Source organism: Strix aluco, chromosome 34, assembly GCF_031877795.1.
Source record: "Strix aluco isolate bStrAlu1 chromosome 34, bStrAlu1.hap1, whole genome shotgun sequence".
Lineage (NCBI taxonomy): Eukaryota > Metazoa > Chordata > Aves > Strigiformes > Strigidae > Strix > Strix aluco.
Window position 1 is genome coordinate 536,877 of NC_133964.1, and position 27,961 is coordinate 564,837.

Consider the following 27,961-nt stretch of genomic DNA (forward strand, 5'->3'; position numbering starts at 1 on the left):
GGAGGAGGCCGTGCTCCAGAGCAGGGCTTCCCTGCTGCACTGTCAGAGGGACAGGCCATGGCGGCTGCCTTCTCCCGGGGACGGCTGCAGGGGTGTGCAGTTGCGGGTGAAGCCAGGGGTGCCCAGGGCTGTCCTTGAGAGCAGGGTCCCTGCAGCCCAGGGGCTGTGTGCTGGGGCAGGGACTCTGCCGCCTGCCAGGGTCAGCACTCAGCCTGCCTGGGGAGCTGCCCACGGCGCTGTGGGGAGAAGCTGTGTGGGGAAGGAGAGACCCCCGTCAGGGCAGGGTCCTTCTGCTGTGGAGAGGGTGCTGCGTGGGTCAGGGCTGCTCACAGCTCCATATAATCCCCCAGGACACTGGCAGAGGTAACGTTTCAAAAGGATGGTCAAGATAGTTACTACATTAAAGATCAAGACTTTTTCAGGGTCCTTGTGCTCAGTTGGTTTCTAAAGAAAATGGAACACCACTGCCAGGTTCGAATATATCATTGAGACTCCTGACCCATTTCACTGAGGGATCAGCACATCTGCCAGAAGCCTTATAAAGTGCCTTCACCCACACCTCTACCTACAGACAGCACCAGCACCACCTTTGCTTGCAATGTCAGTGCTTATCTGATCTAGTCCTTAGGACCTGCTGACAGGGAGATGTCCCTGGGCAGGGCCCTGCTGCCAGGAGGGGTCTGCAGGGCAGAGTTGAGCACACCGCGGGTGGGATGGGACCTGTGAGCACTAACAGGGAAGAGTCTTGGAGACAAATAACTCCCGGCTGGGAGAACTCCAAGTAGCAGAGCCAGGCCATCACTATCTGCTCATGGAGAGAGGGTTTTGAAATAATGGACTTTGAAACTCAACACTTCCAAGCTCACGGAAGTCTATTTTCTTCTTTGAGTACACTGTTAGTGAGATCATCCTCCAGCAGAGAGAGGTGTAATAAGCACAGGACAGCTGCGTGATGACCAACAGGTCACTTGAGGGCAGACCAGCTCTCCTCACTCTGCACAAGGTGACAGGGAGCGTTTTGTCCCTCAGGGCTCCCCCACATTCAGGCTGAGAGCACTGTGAAAGACATTGTTTTCTGCCTGTTCAAAGAAAGAGCCCACACTCAGAAGCATAAACCTGAGCTCATAAAAGGGAGTTGAATGCAGATCCCGGAAAGAAAAAGAAGTAATTTTGAGGAGATATTTTGACAAATATCATAGGATTGAGACAGAGAAATCTGCCTTCACTTGTCAACGTCTTCCTTTCTTTCAACAGGCCCTCATGCTGAGAGTGAACAAATGTCCAACAGCAGCTCCATCACTGAGTTCCTCCTCCTGGCATTTGCAGACACACGGGAGCTGCAGCTCTTGCAATTCTGGCTCTTCCTGGGCATCTACCTGGCTGCCCTCCTGGGCAACGGCCTCATCATCACCGCCATCGCCTGTGACCACCACCTGCACACCCCCATGTACTTCTTCCTCCTCAACCTCTCCCTCCTCGACCTGGGCTCCATCTCCACCACTCTCCCCAAAGCCATGGACAATTCCCTCTGGAACAACAGGGACATCTCCTACTTGGGATGTGCCACACAGGTCTTTTTCTTCTATTTCTTTGCTTCAGGAGAGTATTTCCTTCTCACCGTCATGTCCTACGACCGCTACGTTGCCATCTGCAAACCCCTGCACTACGGGACCCTCCTGGGCAGCAGAGCTTGTGTCCACATGGCAGCAGCTGCCTGGGGCACTGGGTTTCTCTTTGCTGTGCTGCACACAGCCAACACATTTTCACTTCCACTCTGCCAAGGCAACACCCTAGACCAGTTCTTCTGTGAAATCCCCCAGATCCTCAAGCTCTCCTGCTCACACTCCTACCTCAGGGAAATTCGGCTTACCACGGTTAGTGCCTGTTTACTTTTTGGGTGTTTTGTTTTCATTGTGCTGTCCTATGTGCAGATCTTCAGGGCGGTGCTGAGGATCCCCTCTGAGCAGGGACGGCACAAAGCCTTTTCCACGTGCCTCCCTCACTTGACCGTCGTCTCCCTCTTTACCAGCACTGTCATGTTTTCCCATTTGAAGCCCCCCTCCGTCTCTTCCCCAGCTCTGAACCTAGTGGTTGCAGTTCTGTACTCAGTGGTGCCTCCAGCAGTGAACCCCCTCATCTACAGCATGAGGAATCAGGAACTCAAGGATGCCCTGAGGAAACTGGTTGGACGTTTTTCACCAGCCAGAAGCTGTCAAACTTTCTCTGCAAACGACTCCCAGTGTATGTCATGACAAGCCAAGCATGTCTTTCCTTCTTTATATATTATTTATTACTTTTCCCATTTGTGATTATCTGGTCTACAAAGAAATTCCATTATTCTTCCCCTCCTACATCAGTATCCACCTGTCTTGTATTACCCAGGGCCATTATCTAAAGCAGGAGCCAGGCACTCTCTTTACTTAAGGAAAATAAACGAACCCATGACTTCTTTGTCTTACATTCAACCTTACCATGTCAGGAATAAACTGGGAATGAAAACACTTTTCTGGCTGCACCAGCTCAGGGGTCTTGTGCTGGTCTGGGAAGAGTCGATGGCACGGAGAGGCTGCAGACCCCTCAGGATCTGCTGGAGAGGAGAGCAGGGGATGCAGGGTGCCGCTGATCTCCTTGTCCTTGTGCCATGGGTGCCTCCCATCTCTGGGGCTGACCCCTCCCTGCCCCCTCTGGGGCTGCAGCTGTAGTGTGAGTGCCCGGAGCACACTGCAGCGGGCACTGCCTTGGGACCAGCCCAGACTGGGCTGTGCTGGGGAAAGACGTGAAGAGAGGGCAGGGGAGGTGGGAGAGCTTGGAGGGAGCTGAGCTGGGATGGAAAGTATCGGGAAATGAAAACCATCAGCATATATCTCACACTGAGTGACCACCCGGGATGAGGACTCACACCAGGGCATTTGTGGTGCAGAGCCAGGGCTTGTGGAAGGGATTGAAGACATGCAGGTGCAGGAGAGAAGAGGCTTGTCTGTGCCCTTGGTGGCATGGACAGACCAGGAAGGTGGCCCAGCACCTTCATCACTCACCAGCCTCTCTCATTGGTCATTTCCAGCACTGGCTGCTCACTCCAAGTTTATGGGTGAGTCTCTCTGTGAGACCATCTCCATCCTCCTGCTGTTCTCAGTACCTGGATGGAGGGAAGGGGCAGCCATATTCAGTCTCCCCCCAGCATGGGACATGCTGGTCTGGGCAGTGGTCGGATGTGGGGGAGCTTGCAAAGCAGCATGGCCTTGGGGAGAAAGGGCAATGAAGCCTGTCTTAGGAATTAAGATGTGGAATCTTTCGACTGTCCTGGGCAGTGTCTGATGAGGGGGCTGTGGGGGCATGTGTTGGGCAGTGGGGCTGTACTGGTGCACTGATGGGTCACAGGTGGGGGCCATGACACAGTGATCAGGAGGTGGAAGCAAGGACAGGCTATGAAGGAGGAATTTAGAAATATGACCTGAGCTGAGGACATGTGTTTAGGAAAGCCAAAGCTCCCCTGGAGCTGAGGGGGGCTGCAGGCAACATCCAGAGCAAAATGAAGAGCTTCAGTCACTGCGTTTGCAGTAAAAGGCTGAACAAGGCCCATGCCAGTTGCTGCTGAATGGGGAGGGGGTTTCACAGCAGCAGAGACAGATGGGGATGAGGGACTCAACGGTGCCTTTGCTTTAGTCTTTCCTGAAAAGTTCTCCCAGGCCTCTGCTCAGGGAAAGGGCTCCTACTGACAGGCTTCTTCAGCCTGGAGAAGGGATGCCTGAGGGGCACCGCACAGCCAGGGGGGGGCCTCCCATCCTTACAGGTTTTCAAGACCCAGATGGACCAAGCCCTAAGAAACTAAGTCTCACCATATACCTGAGCCTGCTTTGAGCAGAGGGTTTTGAAAGGAGGTTGCAGAAAGCTGGGGATGAGCCTCTTTAACCAAGTGATAAGTGATAGGACAAGAGGGAATGGCCTCAAGTTGCACCAGGGAAGGTTTAGACTGGATATTAGGAGGCATTTCTTTACAGAATGGGTTGTTCGGCATTGGAATGGGCTGCCCAGGGAGGTGGTGGAGTCCCCATCCCTGGAGGTGTTCAATAGGCGGGTTGACATAGCACTTAGGGATGTAGTGTAGTTGGAAACTGTCAGTGCTAGGTTAATGGTTGACTGGAAGATCTTCTAGGTCCCTTCCAACCTAGATGATTGTGTGATTGTTTTCCCATAGAGCTCCCAAGGTCTACGCTGAGCCTTATTACCCTACCATCTCTTGTCTTGTTTTATGTGACCAGCTAAAACAAGTCAGGTGACCGTCTCCTCCACTGAACCGACTGCAAGGGGAGCCTGGGAGGCACTGCCTCAGACAGCTCTACATTACCTCTGCACCTCACTGCATCCAGCTTTAACACCCTGAAAGGCCGGGGCCTGGAGCCTGAAGCTCCTACTGGTAGACTTGGGGAATCAGGGAAGCCGAATGCCACCTCTGATTGAAATACATTCCTGGTGTTCATCGACAGCAAGGAGTTTCTCCTTCTGGTGCATTCCCATGCCATGTGGACTCCACCTGGGATTTGTCTCCCCTTGTTTTAGAAAACGGCTGTTTGTGTGTCTGTCCACTCTTGCTTGTACAGGCTCTTCTTGCAGTTGATGGCGGGTCTTGAAGCTCCTCCCCTGTAATTAGTCCTCATACAACTTTTAAATCACTTGGTTCCTTCATTATCTGGGCCTCCAGGCACCTGCTCAGCCCTCACACAGCCTGGCTGTTGGCTCACTCTTGGGCACTTTTTTCCAGGTGAGCCCCCTCCAAGTTGCAGTCCCAGGGGTGGTTCTGAGGGGAGATGCTGCTTGGTGTCAGGTCTGCTCCAGAGCAGACAGGGCTGAGCAGGGTGTCCATGAGCGGGGCCTGCCATCCTGCCTGCTGCAAATGGTCACGGGGCTGGAACAGAGGTGTCCTCAGAGCCAGCACCCAGACAGGGACCTTTCCCCTGCCTCACCCCTCCCTTTTTGGACGCAGACAGGTGATGACTGACGAGGGCTGCACTCTGATACTCATGAACAAGGCAGAACTGGACGAGGATGTGAATGCTGAGGGCAGCCGTGGCTGCAGTGACCATGGCAGAGGAAAAAGACAAACAGCCGAATGACAGCCTTGGCCTGCAGCACAGCACATTTCACATGGTTCAGCATCTGCTTGGCAGGATCCTGGAGAGCCAAGATCCATGGAGCCCTCTTGGATCTTTGGGGACAACAACATCAAAGCCCAGTAACACCTCAGTGTGATGTTCTGGGATTTGAGCAGGGCTTAGCTGGAGGCTGGTGGGGATGGACAGGGATCTTCTGGCTGAAGCATTCACACACCAGAAGGCATTGCACAGGGGTGGGAGAGGGAACAGGTTGTCCAGGAGGCAGATACAGACATGGCCTTGGGGTACAGGGGTGGAGGCAGGAAAGCCAAAGCTGAACTGAGGATGAAATCTGGAAAAGGCTGAGGAATTCATTGTATTACTATTGTCTTTTCCTGGCAAGATCTGCCCCCAGACCTCCCTGTTCCTTGAGTCTTTGACCAACACCTGTGCAGGCAGGGCTGCACCCATGGCAGAGAAAGGTGTGTCTGGGGAGCACTTGCAACACTTGGGCACACACAGGTCCACGTGACCAGAGGGAATGTGCCCAAGGGTGCTGGGAGAGCTGCCTGGGGTCATTGCAAGGCTGCTCCTGGTCATCTTTGAAATGTCAGGGCAAACAGGGTGGGAAATGGCAGACATTGCACCCATTTTCAAGCAGGGCAAGAAGGAGCATCTGAGGAACTACAGGCTGGTCAGTCACATCTCAGTCCCTGAGAAGGTCATGGAGCAAATTCATTTGAGTAATTCCTTTGCCCACATCCATCAGCTGTTGCTCTCTGAGATGCCCTGGGGTAGCTGAAGTACCCACAGGGTGCTTGGAAGGGTGTCCCGGGACATATGGGAACCCTTCTGGAGCATTCCCTGGTCACCAGGAAAAGGATCTCCAGACACCTCAGTGGAGACAACTCCTTTGTCTCCATTGACTGGGAGGGGAAGTCTAGACAACTTGATTTGACATAGACATTTGACATAGAGGTGTCTGATGTTGGGGGAGACCAGTCTCCTCCCTTTCTTCACCTAAAAAGTAGTCACTCTTCGTTTACCCTGGAGGGAATAAAAAGGGAGTGTTCATGGATGATGCAGAGACCCCTTTGAGCAGACACTGTAACACAGATGTGTTCAGACAAGTGCAAATCTGGCCACACAAACCCAGGGGGTTTCGCTGCAGGTGGTCACCCAGCTTCCCCGTATCAGGGGAGAGAGCCTGCCACCTTAGTGGTGACTGTCTTTGTGTGAGGGGTGAGGAGTGGCAAGGATGCTGCTGGGTGGGGAGGGGTTTTAGTGTGCTGGGATCTCTGCCAGACATAGAAATATCTGTCTTTTATGTTGCAGGCCTGTGTAAGATATGAATGTTTAGAAAATGTCAATAAAAATGAAACAAAGAAGAAATGAAGAAATAAAAAAATAATATATTTTAAAATACACTTTCAGCCTTTTTTATATATGTTTTTGTCTTATTTCCACTTTACTTTGCCTTGTCTTGATATACCAGTCTTTGCAGCATTTCATGAACATTTTTTTAATTATGGTTTTAAATATAAAAATATTTCCTATTTCCAGAACCAGGGTCGGAAGTAGTTACAGGGACACAGATGCCCTAAGTCACAGGGAAAGAGATGCCCGGTGACAGTGCAGGTGTCCTGGGCCCCTCTGCCCGGCCTCTACCAGCAGCTCCCGAGGGGCTCTGGTCTCCTGCAGGAGACCTCCTGGCCTGTGTGACAGCGGCCAGTCCCAGGCAAATAGGTCAGATACACCGGGGCGTCTGCAAGGGGCACTCGATGTCCATGGTCAGACAGCTGAGCTCTGCCTGGAAAGGGGAAGAACTGCCTGAGACTTTTAAAAAACACCTGAGCAAATTTTGTCAGCTGAGATGACTGAAAACTTTGAATAAAGTGATGAAGTTTTTCTAGTATGACCACACGGGAATTTCTAGGAAGTGTATGAACTGAAACTGAAGCTCTGAGCTTCAGGGAGTCAGAAGCCTGCCCTTGTCTGTCAGCAGTCTAATTCTCTCTTCAGCCACCTCCTTCACTGTGCTCATATCTCTCATTTCCCATCGATCTGTCTGAAACATTGCTAGTGAGGTTCTCCCCTGGGGATGGTGAACCTCAGTGGAGGCAGCTTCCCCTTAGCACACAGCTGAGCAGTGGCGGTTGTTGTTTGTTAAACTCTCCCATGTTTTCCTTCTGTTTGTTGGCAATGAGGAGAAATTCTGCTGTGCCCGCGTGCAGCCAGGTCTCTGAGGGAAGCCAGTGGGAGCTGGTGCAGAGGAGCTGTAACCTCCAGCTGCAGCTGGGCTGGAGAAGTCTGATGTCAGGAGAAGTGCTGCAAGTGCCAGGGGGCCGATGGGAGAAATGGCCGGGCTGGGGAGGTGAGGAATCAGGTTGTCCATGGGGTGTCTGACCTCCAGGAGGAGCTGGTCCTACCCCTCCTGACAGCAGGAGGAGACCCCCTGCATCAACATCAATTAGAGAATGCTGCCATCACTTCTGCTGCAAACTAAAAAGTAATACAGGGTACTTAAAATTAAAAAATACTTCTGTATTAAATGCTCAGAGAAATCTTCCACAGCATGTAGACTCCAGAGATGTCTCCAATAAGCTACCCAAGACTTGAAGACTGAAGAAAATAATTGGAAGGGACATGGCTTTTTGCATTTTCATGATCCCCATGGTGTCTTTGGTGCTGAGACCATGAGCCTCAGACACTGAGAGGAGCCCAAACCAACGGCTGAAGAAGTCAAGGTCAGAAGCAACACCTACAGTTCCCAGGAGTGTTACTGGGTCCCACTGAGGGCCATCCCCAACAAAGCCTCCCCAGGGGCTGGTTAGAGCAGGAAGGTGAAGGCAGGAATGAGAGGCAGCAAACCCAATGTAAAGGTGGTTCTGATGCTCAGTCTGCCTTCATGTGTTGAAGCCAAAGGGCCAAAGCCTGACCCACAACCCCTGGGAAGGGAGATCCTGTCCCTCCCACATTGCCCAGGGCTCTTCCTGGGGCAGTGTCATGTGGCAATGTGCGGTGCCAAGGGCAGGACTAGGGTATGGCACTGATGGGTCTGTCCTGGGTGGGGCAAAGAGGCCATGAGCTCCTGGTGCCATGAGGCTGAGGTTTGTCCTGGTACGCTTTAACTGCAGAGGCAACAACCCTAGGCAAGGGGGAAAAGACCTTGGCCCTGTTGGGGGCTCTCAGCTATGCCAGAGCCTTCAGCTGTCTCTATCACAGGCTGTGCTCAGTGTCCCACACCTGCAGTTCTTCCCCTGCAGGCTCTCAACATCATCCTTTCTTCCCCACCTTGCTTTCACCTCAGCATTTACCTGCTCTTCCTGATATAGAATAAGAAAAAATAAAGTGACTATTTGAGCTGGAAGAGAGCTACAACGATCATCTAGTCCAACCACCTGACCAGTTCAGGGCTGGCCAAGTTAAAGCTGTTATTAAGGGCATTGTCCAAATGCCTCTCAAACACTGACCAGCTTGGGTCATCGACCACCTCTCTAGGAAGCCTGTTCCAGTGTTTGTCCACCGCCTTGGTAAAACCAATGCTTCCTCATGTCCAGTCTAAACTCCCCTGCCAGAGCTTTGAACCATTCCCACACATGCTATCACTGGATCCCAGGGAGAAGAGAGCAGCACCTCCCACACCATTTCCCCTCCTCAGGAAGCTGCAGAGAGCAATGGGGTCGCACCTCAACCTCTTCTTCTCAAAGCTAGACAAACCAGAGTCCTAGCTGTTCCCCATGTGACATTCCTTCCAGCCCTGTCACCAGCTTTGTTGCCCTCCTCTGGATGCATTCAAGGACCTTCACATCCTTCTTAAATTGCAGGCCCAGCACTGCACACAGTACTCAAGGTGAGGCCGCACCAACACTGAATATCTCTCCATCCTCCCTGGCTCTTCCTTGAAACACAAAGCTATGGGATGGTGCAGACTCCCTCTCTGTGTCTTGTTACTGCACAACACTGCCCTTGGGGTGACAGTTCTCTGAATTCTTGACCATCCCCAACCTCCCAAGATTCTCTTAGTTCCCTTATGTCTTTCTCATGCTGTTTTCCACCACAAAGAAAAGCTCCATCACCTCTGAAACCACCAATCAAGCACTGTCAGGCTAATCCTTTACTGCCTGGGACCTCCATGACATTGGCCCAAAGATGCCCATGTCCCTCTGCCTCTACACACAGGTCATGTGCTGGCGGCCCTGAACCCCATCTTTGCAGACCTCTCCTCAGCACTCTCCACCTCCTCCCAACTCCTACAAAATAGGAGCTGCACAGAGGGACACAGAATCACAGAATCAAAGAATCATCTATGTTGGAAAGGACCTTGAAGATCATCTAGTCCAACCGTTAACCTAACACTGCCAGTTCCCATCTACACCATATCCCTTAACGCTATGTCGACCCTACTCTTAAACACCTCCAGGGATGGGGACTCCACCACCTCCCTGGGCAGCCCATTCCAACACCTAACAACCTGTTCTGTAAAGAACCTAGCACCAAGCAGCCCAACAAAGGGGGAGGGGGGGTAAGAATTGCACCACCACACCAAGTTAAGCCATTACAGACTGGATGGGTTGACAAATAGATGGGTAGCATACAAGTTGGATGATGAGGCTTAGAGTGCAGTGGGGAAGGAGTCTTACCCTACCTGGAGGCCAATGGGACATACTGGGGCATGGTGGGGCAGCACAGGGGAGTCTCCTGGGACCTGGTCAGTTTAGGACTTTTAAATGATAGAGATATTCATAGAATCCTAGACTCATAGACCAGCCCAGGTTGGAAGGGACCTCGACAGGTCATCTGGTACAAAGGGAGCCTACTTGAGATTATCTAGAACCCTGGGCAATTGCTTCTTGAAAACCTTCAGTGATGGGGACACCACCACATCCCTTGGGGAGTTTCTTCCAGTGCATGATTGTTCTCACTCCTTTGGACTATCTCCAGTCTGTCCACGTCTTTCATTAATAGTGGGGACCAGAACTAGACACAGTACTCCAGGTGGAGCCTGACAAGCGCTGAGCAGACTGGGATGATCCAGTCCCTGTCTCTGCCAGTAACGCCCCTGCAGATGCAGCCCAGGAGCCTGTTTGCCATTGGTGCTGCAGCGTTGCACTGCTGGCTCATCTTCAGCTTGGTGTCCCCCAGGAACAGGCCCCTTTCAGCAAGGCTGCTCCCAGCCACACAGATCCTGGCCTGTGCTGGGCTCTTTGGTTATTCCCACCCAAGGGCAGGACTTTGCCAAACTTCAGGCTAAACCCCTTTGTTAAACTTCATCCTGTTCTTGCAGGACCATTCTTCCAGCCTGTCCAGGTCTCTCTGTAAGATGGCTCTGCCTTCTGACATGTCCACCTCACCATCCAGTGAGGTGTTGCAGCAAACTTTGTGAGGGTGATTTCAACCCCGTCCTCCAGATAAGTTAGGAAGATGTTGAACAGAATGGGGCTCAGTATGATTTCCTGGGGGATCAAGATTTTTAGCAGCCTCCAGCCTGAGTAAAAAACATTGTCCACCACCCTCTGAGTGCAGCCTGTTAGCCAATTTCCTACCCATCTCGCAGAGCACCCCTCCAATCTGTATCTTTCCTGTTTTTCCAGCAGAAGGCTGTAGGAAGCAGTGTTGAAAGCTTTGCTGAAGTCCAGGGAAACAACCACTTCTCTCCCCATATCAACAGAAGATGTTATTTAGTAGAAGAAGGTGATCAGGTTACATTGACACAATTTGCCCTTGGTAAATCCGTGCTAGTTTTTCCCAATCACCTCCTCCATTTGATATCTGATATTTGAAAGATTCCCCAACTAAATCCCTAAAACAGTCCTCATTGCCTCTTCTCCCCATGGCCATGCTACTTTGGAAGCTCCCCCAACATCTGACCACTGCCCAGACCCAGCCGTGTCCCATGTTGGTCTTTGCAGACAGCCTTGTTCCAGGGTCTGCTGGGGTCTGGGCCAGGAGAGAGGCCGGGCAGGGCTGGCCATTGCCCCCACCCAGGCACTGAGACCAGCAGGAGGATGGAGATGGTCTTGCAGAAAGACTCGTCCATAGCCCTGGGGTGAGCAGCCAGTGCTGGAAATGACCAATGAGAGAGGCTGGGGGGTGATGAAGGCCCTGAGCCACCTTTGTGGTCTGTCCATGCCACCAAGGGCGCAGACCAGCCTCTTCTCTCCTGCACCTGCATGTCTTTGATCCACAAGCCCTGGCTCTGCACCACAAATGCCCTGGTGTGAGTCCTCAACCTGTGTGGTCACACAGTGTGAGTTATATGTTGATGGTTTTCTGTCCCCAGTAATTTCCATCCCAGCCCAGCTCCCTCCAAGCCTTCCCACCTCTCTCCTCCTCTCTCCCCAGGACAGCCCAGTCTGGGCTGGTCCCAAGGCAGTGCCCACTGCAGGGTGCTCTGGGCACTCACCCCACAGCCTCAGTCCCTCTGAAGGGCACAGCAGCTCCTCGGGGGCAGAGAGGGGTCAACCCCAGAGATGAGAGGCACCCATGGCACAAGGAGAAGGAGGTCAGGGACACCCTATATCCCCTGGTCTTCTCTCCAGAAGATCCTGAGGGATCTGCAGCCACTCGGTGCCATCCCCTCTTCCCAGACCAGCAGAAGAGCACTGAACTGGTGCAGCCAGAAAGTGTTTTCGTTCCCTGTTTATTCCTGCCCTGGTAAGGATGGATGCAAGAGGAAGAATCTGTGGGTGCATTTTTTTGCATAAAGATACAGAGTGCCTGGCTCCTCCTTTAGACAATGTCCCTGGGTCTGACAAGATGGGTGGATACTGATGTATGAGTGAAAGACTAATGGAATTTCTTTGTAGAACACATAATCACAGGTGTAAAAAAATAATTATATAAAGAATGAAAGACATGCTTAGGTTGTCATACAGTGAGAGTAATTTGTTGAAGTGCTAAGCCTTGGGCAACAGGCCCAAGCCAGAGTTGACCTATGGATGAATCCTGTATATTTTATAACTGATAACCATTGTTCTATAGGTATTGTACTAAGTTACAACAACCCACTTATGCTGAGGTAAAAAGTGCTAAAGTGTTGAAATACTGAAGCCTGAAAAACAGGCCCCAAGCTGAAGCTGCTAACTTAGCATGTAATCATTAACAAAGTATGTAAGCTCACTAGTGAAAGATGCAGCTTAGACAGAATATAATCAGTAGTGAGGATGAAATGCTGAGACAATGTATCCAACTTTCCTTTCCCAGCCTTGTTCAAGGCTGAGAACCCAAGTATTTGGCCTTGTTAGAAACTCCCTTGGTCTCCCCCCCTGAGCCCTGGCCAGGCTTTGGGTGGAATCCAACAGGAGAATGAAACCAGAAATTTTCCGCTCAAAACAAAGGTGCCAGCTATTCTGGCTTGCTGATTTTGGGGTATATAAGGCTGGACCCGCTTACAGCGACTGTCGAAGCCTCACCTACGGGTAGACGCACCGCGTAGGATTTCCCACTTGCCGGGACAGGCTCAACAAATCCTCGCTGTAACTGGGGCTCCCCAGCTGCGGATCTGGATGATGGTAACGGGTGCAAGTGCTGATGTATCTTGTTTAATCACTATTCTCTCTCTCATGTAGTAATGATTTGATGCATTACCCTGTATTTTCCTATTTGTTGCTTTAGGTGCACTATTCTGCCTTTTCTTACTGCATATTGTCTGTATTACTCTGTTACATTATTTAGTTCTCACTAGTAAAATATGCATACTCTTTTCACTCTTTTCACTCCTTAATCAGCAAAACACTACAACAGGCTGTAGCTGCAGCTTTCAGCCGATTGACACCAACTCCACCTGCTGTACTTGGAAATCAAGTTGCACATGGACACAGAGGATATTTAATTGCCAGAAAGCTAAATGAAAGGAGGTATGGTTCAATCAAAAATAAAATACACTCCTCTGCTGTATATTAAGTCCACCTTACCTCCTCCAAAGGCCACTTTCCACAGTGGGGAAGGGCTTAGAGCAGAAGAAAATATATTTTTTGTCAAGCAGAGACCCCAAGAACCCCCAAAGCACCCCCTGCCCCAGACTGTCCATATTCACTCACAGAGAGTCACACCCTGAAGTCACGAGCTCCCTCAAGCTTCCCATCTGCATCCCATCCCTTCCCATTCCCATCTGCAAACCCACCTGTTAAACAGGACTGGAGTCAGCATTGGCCCCTGGGCTTCACCACTGGTGCCCTGCTCCCAAGGGGACTTTGTGCTCTTGGCCATGGCCTTCTGGATCCAGCCATTCACCCTGTTTCCAGTCCACCTCACTCACGCCTATCAGGGTGTGACGGGATGCAGCGTGAAAAGAATTGTTAATATGGAGGTGAAACACCTTCCCTGCTCTGCCCTCATCCACCAGCCGAGGCATCTCATTGCTGTGGTGGGTTAACCGTGGCTAATGACCAAACTGCCACCCAGCTGCTGGCTCACTGCCTCTCCCACCCCAGTGGGATGGGGGAGAAAATAGGAAGAATGGGAATGAGAAAGCTGCTGGGTGGGGACAAGGACAGGGAGATCACTTCCCAGTTCGCATTGTGGGCAAAACTTGACTTAGGGGAAATTAACTCAATTTATTTTTAAGTAAAACAGATATATAGTCATGAATTCAGGTCATAAGGGAAAAAGGAAAAACTTTAAAACACATTTCCTTTTTCACTCAGCTTCACTTCTTCACTCCAGGCTCCTCTCCCCCATCCCGAGCAGTGCAGGGGCATTTGGGATTGGGGGTCACAACCAGTACATAACAGTTTTTCTCTGCTTCTCCTTCCTTCCCACAGTTTTTCTCTGCTCTGGCACTAATCCTCCATGGGCTGCAGGGAAGATCTGCTCCACCATGGAGAGCCTCCTCCTCTTTCTCTAACCTTGCTGTTCCCTCCATAGTTTCTCAATGTGTTTATTCCTTCCACCTCTACTGATCTGGTGTTTTCTGCCCTTTCTTGAATGTTTCACAGAGGCACGACCAGTTTTGCTGATGGGCTGATCTGTGTCCTGCCTTGAGACCATTGTGGAGCTGGAAACAGATCTGTCTGGCACAGGGCAACCCCTGGCCTCATCCCACAGAGCCACCCTTGCAGCCCCTCCAGCTACCAACCCCTTGTCACATACACCCCATACAGTCACCCACTGTGGAAAGGGGAGGCGAAAAGACTTCTTTTTTTTTTTTTTTTTTTTTTTTTTTTTTGCTGTTGAACTAAGTTTCTTTTGCTATTCTTTGTTGGCAATTAAGAAACAACTTCCTGTGAGTGTGTGTGCAGCCAGTTCTCCAAATGGAGCAGGTGGGAATTGGTGCAAATGAGCTGCAACCTTCAGCTACAGACAGAAAGACTGAATCTGGAAAAGCCCAGGGGGCTGAGAAGAGAGACCTCAGTGGTGGGGACATAGTGACCTGGCTGGCCATAGATTGTGTGACCTCACTGAGCTTGCTTTTCTTACATGATTTTTCAGACTCCGTCAGGGCACACACAGGGTCAGTATCAATTGGAGAATGCAGGTATTTCTTGATCTGGAAGGTGAACACTGAAGAAAATAGCAACCAAAACATTTTATCATTCTTTAATATGTAAATCATTCTTTTTTAGGTTACACTCTGGAAATGTCTCTACTTGCAAGAATTGAAGAATTAATAAAAATTATGCACAGAGACATTGCTTCTTAGAGGACATGGCTGTCTCCCCCACAAGCTGTCCTACAGTGTGGAAACAAAGAGCTTCACTCCACAGTCAGAACTCAGTATAACTGTTCAGCAGGGATTCTTTTTTCGCAGCGCTGGGCAGCACTGGGGATCGCTCCACCACAAGTGCCGCACTTACTAACAAAACACTGACTAATATACACAAAAAGCACACATACGCATCAGATTTCTTAGAAAAGGCAGTCTGATGCTAATGGGTTCTTAGAATTCATCTACATAGTCTTGAGCATGCGTAGTAAACATAGAGTGAGGGTCTCCTCCCCTCTTTAGGGGTCCATACAGTCTTACTCACACTGTCCGTTAGTGAACCTTAGGTTTCTCGTGTCCATACATGGTCATAGAGTGACCTCATCCGTCCGTCAGCTCCTGTTTGTTCTAAGGAGGTCAGTTCAGACCAGCTTCCAGTCGCTTATCTTGACACTGACGTCTTCTTAGACACTTGTTTTCTTTAGGTTCCTGCTATTAGGGATGTACTCAGGGAGTTTTTCAGACTGTCCAAGGTCTGTCTTATCTTTACTAGGCAAGGAGGTAAAGGTTTCAAAACATCTTACAAGTGGGTAATGACTACAGAGGGTAGTTAGGAAAAACTATAAATGAAATTACATACATTGCAGTAAAGTACGGGAAAAATAAAAGCTAGTAAAACACAATTGATGGTTAACGTTAAAACTAAGTGTCCTACTTTACAGGTCCCTGTACATTAGCAATTTCTTGTAGCAACTTCCCTTCAATAGGGGCCTGACAGGATTCACCCATGAGGGCTGAGGAAACTAGCTGATTTCATTGCAGTGCCATTACTGGTTATTTAAAGATCTTGGGGATCAGAAGAGATTCCGGAGGTGTGGAAGAAAGAAGTGTCAGACCCATGTCCAAGAAAGGTGAGAAGGAGAATCCAGGGGATCCAGTCAGACCTTCTGCTATAGCCTCCTCCTGACAAAGTTTGGGCTAGATAAGTGGAAAGGACGCGCATTTAGAACTGGCTCAGTGGCTGAACCCAGAGGGCTGTGGTCATGGGCACAAAGTCCATCTAGAGGCCAGTTGCTAGTGGTGTGCCCCAGGAAGCAATGAAGAGTGTTTAACTTGTTCATTCTGTGACCTAGATGATGGGACTGAGTGCACCCTCCAGAAGCTTGAGGATGACACAACATTAGGGAGGAGTTGTGAATGCACCAGGTAGTGTCACTGCCATTGAGAAGGACCTGGACAGGCTGGTGAACTGGGCTGAGAGGAACCTCACAGAGGTCAACAAAGAGAAATGCAAAGTCCTTCCCCTGGGGAGAAATAAACTCATGAACCAGAACATGCTGGTTTCTGAGTGACTGGGAAGCAGCTTTGTGAGGAAGGACCTTGTGGTCCAAGTGAACAACAAGCTGAACACGAGCCAGCAATGCATGCTTGTGGCAAGGGCGGCCAGCAGCCTCCTGTGTTGCATTAGGAAGAGTGCTGCTGGGGGTGGGGGCAGTTATCCTGCCCCTCCACTCAGCACTGGTGAGACCACTTCTGGAGTACTGGGGCCAGTGCAGGGCTCCCCAGTATGGGAAAGACATGGACTTCCTGCAGGAAGTCCATCTTAGGGCCAGTGAAGATTATTAAGTGATTTGAGCATCTCTCTAGTTCCCTGAGAGAGCTGGGACTGTTCAGCCTGGAGACAACAAGACTCAAGGGGGATCTCATCACTGTGTACAAATATTTGAAGGGAGGGTGTAAAAAATCACAGAATCACGGACTGGTTGAGGTTGGAATGGGACCTCTGGAGATCATCTGACTCAAACACCCTGCTCAACCAGGATGCAGAGCCCAGAACTCCCCTGGGTAACCTGTGCCAGTGCTTGGCCACAGTGAAAAAGCATTTGCTGATGTTCCCAGAGAATCCCCTGTGTTCCCTCGTGTGCCCACTGCCTCTGGTCCTGTCACTGAGCACCACTGAAAAGAGCCTGGCTCCACCTCTGTGCACCCTCCCCTCAGGGGTTTCTAGACTATAAGAAAGTCCCCCCTGAGCCTTCTCTTCTCTGGCCTAAACAGTCCCAGCTCTCTCAGCCTTTCCTCACATGTGAAGTGCTCCAGTCCCTTCCTCACCCTTGTGTATGTCCATGTCTCTCTTGTACTGGTAAGCCCAACACTGGACTCAAGACTCCAGGTGTGGCCTCACCAGTGTTGCATAAAGGGACCAATCACCTCTCTGTGTCTGCTGGCAATGTTTAGTCCACTGCAGCCGAGGATGCCATTCACCCTATTTGCCCCAAGGACACATTACTGGCTTCGGTTCAACCTGGTGTCCACCAGGACCCCCAGGGCCTTTCCGACCAAGCTGCTTTCCATTTGGCTGCCCCCAGCATATACTGGTGCACGGGGCTGTTCTTCCCCAGGGGCAGGACTTTGCGCTTCCCCTTGCTGAGCTTCATGAGGTTCCTCTTGTCCCATTTCTCCAGCCCGTCGAGGTCCCTCTGGATGGCAGCACAATGCTCTGGTGTATCAATCCATCCTCTGCCCCATCTTCCACCTCATTAAGGAAAATGTTAAACAGGACTGCACCCAGTATGGATTCCTGGGGCACACCACTCTCTGCTGGCCTCCAGCTTGACTTTGCCCTGCTGATCACCACCCTCTGGGTCCTGCCATTCAGCCCCTTTTCCACCCACCACCCAGTCTGCTCATCCTGACCATACATTGACAGGTTCTCGGTGAGGTTCCTGTGGCAGAGAGTGTTGAAAGCCTTCCTGAAGTCCAGGCAGACAATATCCACTGCTTTCCCTTCATCTACCAGACCACCACTTCATGGGAGAAGTTTATCAAGTTGGTAAGCATGTAGTCGTGCTGACTACTCCTGATGATTTTCTTCTCTTTAAAATGCCATCACCTTCTCAGCAGTCAAGGGGAGGCAGACTGGCCTTTTGGTCCTTCATTCCTCCTTCTTGCCCTTTTTTAAGACAGCAGTCTTAAGACATTTGCTTTCCTCTAGTCTCCAGGCTGTTCTCCCAGTCACAATGCATAATCAGAGATCATCGAGGTTTTCCTTGAAATGACATCTGCCAGCTCCCTCTGCACTCATTGCTGCATCCCATCAGGACCCAAGGACTTCTGTATCACCAGTCCATGGCCAGTTTGGCCGCTTCACCATCACGTCAGTGTTCCTTGACCCATCAGGCCAGTGTTCCATCAACTTTACATCTTCCTTGCTCTTGTATTTTCCCCTGCTCTCAGGGTCCTGGGATTCCTCAAGGCCAATCTTGCTACTAAAGACCGAGGCAAAGGAGGCATTCAGTAACTCAACCTTTTCCATGTGTGAGTAAGCAGGTCCCCTGTCTCATTGAGCCATGGGCCCACATTTTCCATCATTTTCCTTTTGTCACACTTTTGTATTTCATGAAGACCTTCTTGTTGTCATTGACATTCCTCGCCAGATTCAATTCCATTTGGGCTTTAGCTTCTCTAACCTCATCCCTGCATGCTTGGACAATGTTTGGTTATTTGTGTCAGGTTATGTACTGTTGCTTTCACTTTTTGTATACTTCCTTTAGTGTCTGAGTCAGGAGAGGGCAGCTCCTGGGTAAATGGAGGGTCTAAGACCAGCTCCTGGAGGGATCCATATTGTCTAATATTCTGTTTTTGTATACATATAGGCCACTAACACGGCTGAGCACATCAACCCTTATTTGCCCTTACTCTATTGGATATGAGTTTCCTTGCTTTGAACCCTCCTTTGGTGTTTTAGAGATGGCTGTCGCAGTAAGTCTTCTCTGGGCCAGAAATTGATCTAGTACCTCCTTTTATTTCCTGCAGTACCCTGAGAGTCCTTCTGCTGTTACTGTGTGAGACACACCTCAGTCAGGGTGAGCCATCAGCACACAGACATTAACAGCTGAACAAGTGGAGCTTCTAGTCCAGGGGGACCTTGAGAAACTCAGGGATTTGTACAACAGAAACCTCTTGATGTTTCCAAGGAAACGTGGCCAGTCCTGAACTGGGAGGAAGAATAACGCCGTGCATCAGGGCCAGCGAGGACTTGCTCAGCTGAGCAGTGACCCTAAGGGAAGGGCCTGGGTACTAGGAGGGACGGCACACGAGCCGGTGGTGCATGCTCCCCAGGAACAAGGCCAGCTGCCCAGGAGGTTGCATTAGGAAGAATGTGGCAACCCAGAAAACCTGAGTTGGCTTCCCCTTCAACTCAGCACTGGTGTGGCTCCACACACAGATGTGTCCCTCTGTGCAGCTCCTATTTTGTAGGAGTTGGGAGGAGGTGGAGAGTGCTAAGGGGACGTCTGCAAAGATGGGGTATGGGGCCTCAAGCACGTGACCTGTGTGTAGAGGCGGAGGGACATGGACATCTTTGGGCCAATGGCAGGGAGGTTCCAGGTAGTAAAGCATTAGCCTGAGAGTGCTTGAAGGGTGGTTTCAGAGGTGATGGAACTTTTCTTTGTGGTGGAAAACAACATGAGAAAGACATAACGGAATGAAAATAATCTTGGTAGGCTGAGAATGGTGAAGAAGTCAGAGAATTATCACCCCAAGGGCAGTGTTGTGGAGCAACAAGTCACCCAGAGGGAGTCTGGACCATCCCATAGCTTTGTGTTTCAAGGAAGAGCCAGGGAGGATGGAGAGATATTTAGTGTTGGTGCGGCCTCACCTCGAGTACTGTGTGCAGTGCTGGGCCCCACAACTGAAGAAGGATGTGAAGGTTCTTGAATGCACCCAGAGGAGGGTAGCAAAGCTGGTGACAGGGCTGCAAGGAATGTCACATGGGGAACAGCCGAGGACTCTGGGTTTGTCTAGTTTTGAGGAATTTGACGTTCAACCCCGTCGTTCTCTGCAGCTTCCTGACGAGGGGAAATGGAGTGGGAGGTGCTGCTCTCTTCTCCCTGGGCTCCAGTGATAGGACGTGTGGGAACAGTTCACAGCTGCGGCAGGGGAGGTTTAGACTGGACATGAGGAAGCATTTGTTTTACCAAGAAGGTGGACAATCACTGGAACAGGCTTCCTAGAGAGGTGGACACTACCCCTAGCTGGTCAGTGTTTGAGAGGAATTTGGACAATGCCCTTAATAACAGCTTTAACTTGGTCAGTCCCAAACTGGTCAGGTAGATGGACTAGACGCTTGTTGTAGGTCCCTTCCAAGTCAAATAGTCTATTATTTTCTATTCCATATCAGGAAGGGTAGTGAAATGCTGAGGTGAGAGCAAGATGGAGAAGAAAGGATGATGTTGAGAGCCTGCAGGGAAAGAGCTGCAGGTGTGGGACACTGAGCACAGCCTGTGATAGAGACAGCTGAAGGCTCTGGCATAGCTGAGAGACCCCGACAGGGTCAAGGTCTTTCCCCCTTTGCCTATAGTTATTGCCTCTGAAGCTAAGGCCTACCAGGACAAGCTTAAACCTTAATGCACCAGGAGCTCATGGCCTCTTTGCCCCACCCAGGACAGACCCATCAGTGCCATACCCTAGTCCTGCCCTTGGCACCGCACATTGCCACATGACACTGCCCCAGGAAGAGCCCTGGGCAGTGTGGGAGGGACAGGATCTCCCTTCCCAGGGGCTGCGGGTCAGGCTTTGGCCCTTTGGCTTCAACACATGAAGGCAGACTGAGCATCAGAACCACCTTTACATTGGGTTTGCTACCTCTCATTCCTGCCTTCACCTTCCTGTTCTAACCAGCCCCTGGGGAGGCTTTGTTGGGGATGGCCCTCAGTGGGACCCAGTAACACTCCTGGGAACTGTAGGTGTTGCTTCTGACCTTGACTTCTTCAGCCATTGGTTCAGGCTCCTCTCAGTGTCTGAGGCTCATGGTCTCAGCACCAAAGACACCATGGGGCTCATGAAAATGCAAAAAGCCATGTCTCTTCCAATTATATTCTTTAGTCTTCAAGTCTTGCGTTGTTAAATAGAGAGGTCTCTGGAGTGCACGTAAAGGGGAAGATTTCAATGCTCATTTAATACTGAAGAGTTTTTAAGTGTCTTGTTTAGTTTTTCATTTAACAGAAGAAGTGATGGCAGCATTCTCTAATTGATGTTGATGCAGGGGGTCTCTTCCTGCTGTCAGGAGGGGTAGGACCAGCTCCTCCTGGACGTCAGACACTCCATGGACAACTTGATTCCTCACCTCCCCAGCCAGGCCATTTCTCCCATCGGCCCCCTGGCACTTGCAGCACTTCTGACATCAGACTTCTCCAGCCCAGCTGCAGCTGGAGGTTACAGCTCCTCTGCACCAGCTCCCACTGGCTTCCCTCAGAGACCTGGCTGCACGCGGGCACAGCAGAATTTCTCCTCATTGCAAACAAACAGAAGGAAAACATGTGAGAGTTTAACAAGCAACAACCGCCACTGCTCAGCTGTGTGCTAAGGGGAAGCTGCCTCCACTGAGGTTCACCATCCCCAGGGGAGAACCTCACTAGCAATGTTTCAGACAGATCGATGGGAAATGAGAGATATGAGCACAGTGAAGGAGGTGGCTGAAGAGGGAATTAGACTGCTGAGAGACAAGGGCAGGCTTCTGACTCCCTGAAGCTCAGAGCTTCAGTTTCAGTTCATACACTTCCTAGAAATTCCCCTGTGGTCATGGTGGAAAAACATCATCACTTTATTCAAAGTTTTCAGTCATCTCAGCTGACAAAATTTGCTCAGGTGTTTTTTAAAAGTCTCAGGCAGTTCTTCCCCTTTCCAGGCAGAGCTCAGCTGTCTGACCATGGACATCGAGTGCCCCTTGCAGACGCCCCGGTGTATCTGACCTATTTGCCTGGGACTGGCCGCTGTCACACAGGCCAGGAGGTCTCCTGCAGGAGACCAGAGCCCCTCGGGAGCTGCTGGTAGAGGCTGGGCAGAGGGGCCCAGGACACCTGCACTGCCACCAGGCATCTCTTTCCCTGTGATTTAGGGCATCTGTGTCCCTGTAGCTACTCCTGACCCTGGTTCTGGAAATATTTTTGTCTTTAAAATCGTAATTAAAAAAATGTTCATGAAATCCCCCAAAGACTGGTATATCAAAACAAGTCAAAACTAAACTAGGAGGAAATGAGCACAAAGAACGTAAAAAAGCTGGAAACTGTGTTCAAGATGTTTTGGGTATTCATCTTCCCTTATCTCTTAATTGTTTCATTTTTATTAACATTTTCTAAACATTACTATCATACTCAGACCTGCAGCATAAAAGACAGATATTTCTATGTCTTGAAGAGATCCCAGCACAATAAAGCCTCTCCCCACCCAGCAGCATCCTTGCCACTCCTCACCCCTCGCACAAAGAGAGTCACCACTAAGGTGGCAGGCTCCCTCACCTGATACGGGGAAGCTGGGTGACCACCTGCAGCGAAACCCCCTGGGTTTGGGTGGCCAGATTTGCACTTGTCTCAACACATCTGTGTTACAGTGTCTGCTCAAAGGGGTCTCTGCATCATCCATGAACACTCCCTTTTTATTCCCTCCAGGGTAAATGAAGAGTGACTCCTTTGTAGGTGAAGAAAGGGAAGACACTGCTCTCCCCCAACATCAGACACCTCCATGCAGATATCTATGTCAAATCAAGTTGTCTAGACTTCCCCTCCCAGTCAATAGAGACAAAGGAGTTGTCTCCACTGAGGTGTCTGGAGATCCTTTTCCTGGTGACCAGGAAATGCTCCAGAAGGGTTCCCATAGGTCCTGTGCCACCCTTCCAAGCACCCTGCGGGTACTTCAGCTACCCCAGGGCATCTCAGAGAGCAACAGCTGATGGATGTGGGCAAAGGAATTACTGAAAGGAATTTGCTCCATCACCTTCCCGTGGACTGAGATGTGACTGACCAGCCTTTAGTTCCATGGATGCTCCTTCTTGCCCTGCTTGAAAATGGGTGCAATGTCTGCCATTTCCCACCCTGTTTGCCCTGACATTTCAAAGATGACCAGGAGCAGCCTTGCAATGACCCCAGGCAGCTCTCCCAGCACCCTTGGGCACATCCCCTCTGGTCCCGTGCACCTGTGTGTGTCCAAGTGGTGCAAGTGCTCCCCAGGCACACCCTCCTCTGCCATGGCTGTAGCCCTGCCTGCAGAGATGTTGGTCAGAGACTCAAGGAACAGGGAGGTCTGGGGGCAGATCTTACCAGGAGAAGAGGAAGGGAAAACAATGAGTTCCTCAGCCTTTATCTGATTTCAGCCCCATCTGAGCTTTCACTGTCCTGCCTCCACCCCTGTACCCCAAGGCCATGTCTGCATCTACCTCCTGGACAACCTGTTCCCTCTCCCACCCCTGTGCAATGCCTTCTGGTGTGTGAACACTTCAGCTAGAAGATCTCTGTCCATCCTCACCAGCCTCCAGCTAGGGCCTGTTTACCTCACAGAACATCACACTGAGGTCTTTCTGGGCTTTGATGTTGTTGTCCCCAAAGTTCCAAGAGGGCTCCATGGTTCTTGGCTCTCCAGGATCCTGCCAAGCAGATGCTGAACCATGTGAAATGAGCTGTGCTGCAGGCCAAGGCTGTCATTCGGCTGTTTGTCTTTTTCCTCTGCCATGGTCACTGCAGCCACGGCTGCCCTCAGCATTCACATCCTCATCCAGTTCTGCCTTGTTCATGAGTATCAGAGTGCAGCCCTCGTCAGTCATCACCTGTCTGCGTCCAAAAAGGGAGGGGTGAGGCAGGGGAAAGGTCCCTGTCTGGGTGCTGGCTCTGAGGACACCTCTGTTCCAGCCCCCCGACCATTTGCAGCAGGCGGGATGGCAGGCCCCGCTCATGGACACCCTGCTCAGCCCTGTCTGCTCTGGAGCAGACCTGACACCAAGCAGCATCTCCCCTCAGAACCACAGCTGGGACTGCAACTTGGAGGGGGCTCACCTGGAAAAAAGTGCCCAGGAGTGAGCCAATACCCAGGCTGTGTGAGGGCTGAGCAGATGCTTGGAGACCCAGACAACAAAGAAAGCAAGTGATTTAGAAGTTCTGTAAGGATGAATTACAGTTGAGGAGGTTGAAGACCCACTGTCGACTGCAAGAGGAGCCTGTGCAAGCCAGAGTGGACAGACACCGCAACAGACACTGAAACCCTCCTCCTATGCCAGCACAAAATGTCAGGTCCAGCAACACAGCATTCTGCCCTGAGTGGGTGCCTGCAGGAAGAGGTTTCTCTTTCTCGTGCTTCTTCCCTGCAGGCATAGAATTGCTGCCTTAATCTTCTCCATGGACATCCCTTTCCCCAGATTCACATGTCTGAGCTGGCCTAGCTGGCTGGTCCTGGCTTTCTTCTGTGCTCCTGCAGGGCCCCAAGCCAGCGGTGCTGCTCTGCAGATCAAGGAGACTGTGGTGTCCTGGAGCCATGGGGTCACCCTCCACTGGCCATGCTGGTGGGGTAGGAAGCAGAGTCAGCCAGAGGGGATTCACTGCTGCTGAGGCCCTTTCCATCTTCCCTGGATGGAGCAAGGGCCAAGGACAGGGCTGGACAGGGCCTTGAAAAATGGGCAGAAACATGGTGGGGTGATTCTCATGACTGGAGTGTACCAGTTGATGGCTACAAGCTCTATAGGAGGCATAGACAAGGAAGGAGAGGTGGTGGGGTGGCGCTGTATGTTAGAGACTGTTATGATTGCTTCGAGCACAAGTGTTGTGAAGACAGGGTGGAGCGATGGGCTGAGGCCAACTGTATGAGTTTCAATAAGACCAAATGCCGGGTGCTGCACTTGGGCCACAACAACCCCCAGCAGCGCTACAGGTTTGGGGAGGAGTGGCTGGAGAGCTGCCAGTCAGAGAGGGACCTGGGGGTGTTGATTGACAGCCGGCTGAACATGAGCCAGCAGTGTGCCCAGGTGACCAAGAAGGCCAATGGTATCCTGGCTTGTATCAGCAATAATGTGGCCAGCAGGGACAGGGAAGTGATCTTACCCCTGGACTCGACACTGGTGAGGCTGCCCCTCGCTGACTGGGTTCAGTTTTGGGCCCCTCACTCCAAAAAGGACATTGAATGACTCAAGTGTGTCCAGAGAAGGGCAACGAAGCTGGTGCAGGGTCTGGAGCACAGGTCTGATGGGGAGCGGCTGAGGGAACTGGGGTTGTTTAGTCTGGAGAAGAGGAGGCTGAGGGGAGACCTCATGGCCCTCTGCAACTCCCTGAAAGGAGGGTGCAGAGAGGGGGGATGAGTCTCTTGAGCCAAGGAACCAGTGCCAGGACAAGAGGGAATGGCCTCAAGCTGCGCCAGGGCAGGGTCAGACTGGCTCTTAAGAAGTATTTCTTTGTAGAAGGGGTTGTTGGGCGTTGGAATGGGCTGCCCAGGGCAGGGGGAGAGTCCCCATCCCTGGAGGGGTTGAAGAGTCGGGTTGACCCAGTGCTGAGGGATCTGGTGGAGCTGGGAACGGTCAGGGTGAGTTTCATGGTTGGACTAGATGATCTTCAAGGTCTTTTCCAACCTAGATGCTTCTGTGATTCTGCGATTCTGTCACATGTACAACCAAGAAGGGAGGTCTTGTTCCAGCCCTTGGCCCCTAAACAGATCCCACTAGGTCTCTGCGCTTGTCCCTTGAAACCATCCAGAACCTCAAACGAGCAAATGTCTTTTTGACGGAGCAGTTTCTTGAATGTATTCCCGATACCAGCTTTGGGAGAGTCGTCCAGCCTTCTGGCCCTGCCCTGAGGAACCCCTTTGGTGATGGTGGTGCTGGCATGGAGGCCAGCTCTGACACCTTGGTTCCCCTGGCCTGATCCTGCCTGCAGTCACAGGGGTGTCACTGGACACAAGGGGACTGTCAGAAGCTACACAAGAGGTTGGTGGTGACACAAATGCAAGGCCACAGCAGGATAATGTGGAACAAAGGAGAGCCCAGCGCTGAAAAGGCCACGTCCTGTCGCTCACGTTGGCCATGGCTCCAGGGAAGCAACAGCCCCACCTCACAGGCAGCAGAGAGGCAGTGCCTGCCCAGACAGTGAGGGGCAGCCCTGAGGGCACTGGTCTGCTCCTCTATGGGGCAGCTGGGCCCTTGGCTCCTGAATCCCTTCTGCCTGCTGGGGCTAGATGCCAGCTCCAGAGGAGATCTAAGAGAATGGAGGAGAGGCAAATTCAGAAAAAATTCTTTCTAAACCTAAGAAGATGTTGTGTGAATAATACTTGATGACCATAAACATAGTTTAACAAACAAATGCAATCTAAAGAAAAAGACGAACAAAAGATAAATTGGATTTTACAAAATACCTGGGATTTATATGAGGATGGACACCTTATTAATACTATAATAATATGTATTCATATAGTTTCCTCAGGGCATCCTTGATCTCCTGGTTCCTCATGCTGTAGATGAGGGGGTTCACTGCTGGAGGCACCACAGAGTACAGAAATGACAGCACCAGGTCCAGGGATGAATGCGAGATGGATGGGGGTTTCAGGTAAACAACCATGCCCGTGTTGATAAAGAGGGAGACCACGGCCACGTGAGGGAGGCACGTGGAAAAGGCTTTGTGCCGTCCCTGCTCAGAGGGGATCCTCAGCACGGCCCTGAAGATCTGCACATAGGACACCACAATGAAAACAAAACACCCAAATTCTAAAGAGACACCAACCATGATAAGCCCAAACTCCCTGAGATAGTAGTCTGAGCAGGAGAGCTTGAGAATCTGGGGGATTTCACAGAAGAACTGGTCCACAGCATTGCCCTTGCAGAGAGGTAATGAAAATGTGTTGGCCGTGTGCAGCACAGCCCAGAGGAACCCAGTGCCCCAGGCAGCTGCTGCCATGTGGACACAAGCTCTGCTGCCCAGGAGGGTCCCGTAGTGCAGGGGTTTGCAGATGGCAACGTAGCGGTCGTAGGACATGACAGTGAGGAGATTAAACTCTGCTATGACTAAGAAGAGAAAGAGAAAGGCCTGGGCAGCACATCCTGAGTAGGAGATGTCCCTGTTGTCCCAGAGGGAATTGTCCATGGCTTTGGGGAGAGTGGTGGAGATGGAGCCCAGGTCGAGGAGGGAGAGGTTGAGGAGGAAGAAGTACATGGGGGTGTGCAGGTGGTGGTCACAGGCGATGGCGGTGATGATGAGGCCGTTGCCCAGGAGGGCAGCCAGGTAGACGCCCAGGAAGAGCCAGAAGTGCAAGAGCTGCAGCTCCCATGTGTCTGCAAATGCCAGGAGGAGGAACTCAGTGATGGAGCTGCTGTTGGACATCTGCTGCCACTGGACATGGGGGACTATCAGAAGAGGAAATAACAGTGACAATTCATTAGAAACTTTTCTGAGGGAAATCAATGTCATTTCACAACACCCCTCTCCCTACTGCACCCACACTCCCATTTTTCCTTTTCTAGGAAAATTTTCTTCAGTTCTGTTCCTGGAACTCCAGTTGGTGCTGGATTAAATCACCATGAAGAGCAGGGCCTCTGCCTGCAGGCTGCCCACGAGTCAGCCCTGCTCTGCAGCAGTGGGTTTGTGTAAATGCTGGGATCAGGAGCCAGAGCTGGTGTTAGACTTTGTTATATGTGAGTGTTTGTAATGCAAAAGGGCCTGTCAGCATCTGCACACCCAGTGCTAAGGAACGAGGATGGCAGAAAGCTGTTAGAGAGCTTTGGGCTTTTTGAAGCCCCCCCCATTTCACTTGGGGAGTGTTCTTGGATGTCAGAATCCCTCAGGATTTCTGCTGTAGCCAGGGAGAACAGAGCAAGTCCTGCGAGGGAAGAGGATGGGCTGCAGGTTAATGGAGGGTAAGGGGAGCTGTTCTGTCCCTCCGACTTCTTCTGAGCTAAACTGCTCAAGCATGAGAACTCCTTTTCCATTTCTCCCACCAAATACCACAAAAGCATCAAAATGAAATCACAGAATTCAGAAAGCTCCTTATATTTTGATTAATCCCTGCCTTGACATTCCCCATATAATGTGTTCTCAGAAATGTCCTAGGAGTGATCTGGAGCTGTGAGCAGCCCTGACCCACACAGCACCCTCTCCACAGCAGAAGGACCCTGCCCTGCTGGGGGTCTCTCCTTCCCCACACAGCTTCTCCCCACAGCGCCGTGGGCAGCTCCCCGGGCAGGCTGAGTGCTGACCCTGGCAGGCGGCAGAGTCCCTGCCCCAGCACACAGCCCCTGGGCTGCAGGAACCCTGCTCTCAAGGACAGCCCTGGGCACCCCTGGCTGCACCCGCGCCTGCACACCCCTGCAGCCGTCCCCGGGAGAAGGCAGCCGCCATGGCCTGTCCCTCTGACAGTGCAGCAGGGAAGCCCTGCTCTGGAGCACGGCCTCCTCCTCCAGACACCAGGGACATTCTTGACTTCACCA

General features: G+C 51.3%; 2 protein-coding genes across 2 annotated transcripts; one reads left to right on the forward strand and one right to left on the reverse strand.

The window, feature by feature from the left end:
• The first annotated feature begins 1,247 nt into the window (after nt 1-1,247).
• On the forward strand, nt 1,248-2,252 carry LOC141917106 (olfactory receptor 14A16-like). Its single transcript, XM_074810198.1, has one exon. The coding sequence runs from the start codon at nt 1,278-1,280 to the stop codon at nt 2,250-2,252; it is 975 nt and encodes a 324-aa protein (XP_074666299.1). The 5' UTR covers nt 1,248-1,277.
• Nucleotides 2,253-25,931: 23,679 nt separating this feature from the next.
• Nucleotides 25,932-26,858, reverse strand: LOC141917127 (olfactory receptor 14A16-like). Its single transcript, XM_074810219.1, has one exon. It carries the CDS (start codon nt 26,856-26,858, stop codon nt 25,932-25,934), a length of 927 nt encoding a protein of 308 aa, XP_074666320.1.
• Between the last annotated feature and the right edge of the window lie 1,103 nt (nt 26,859-27,961).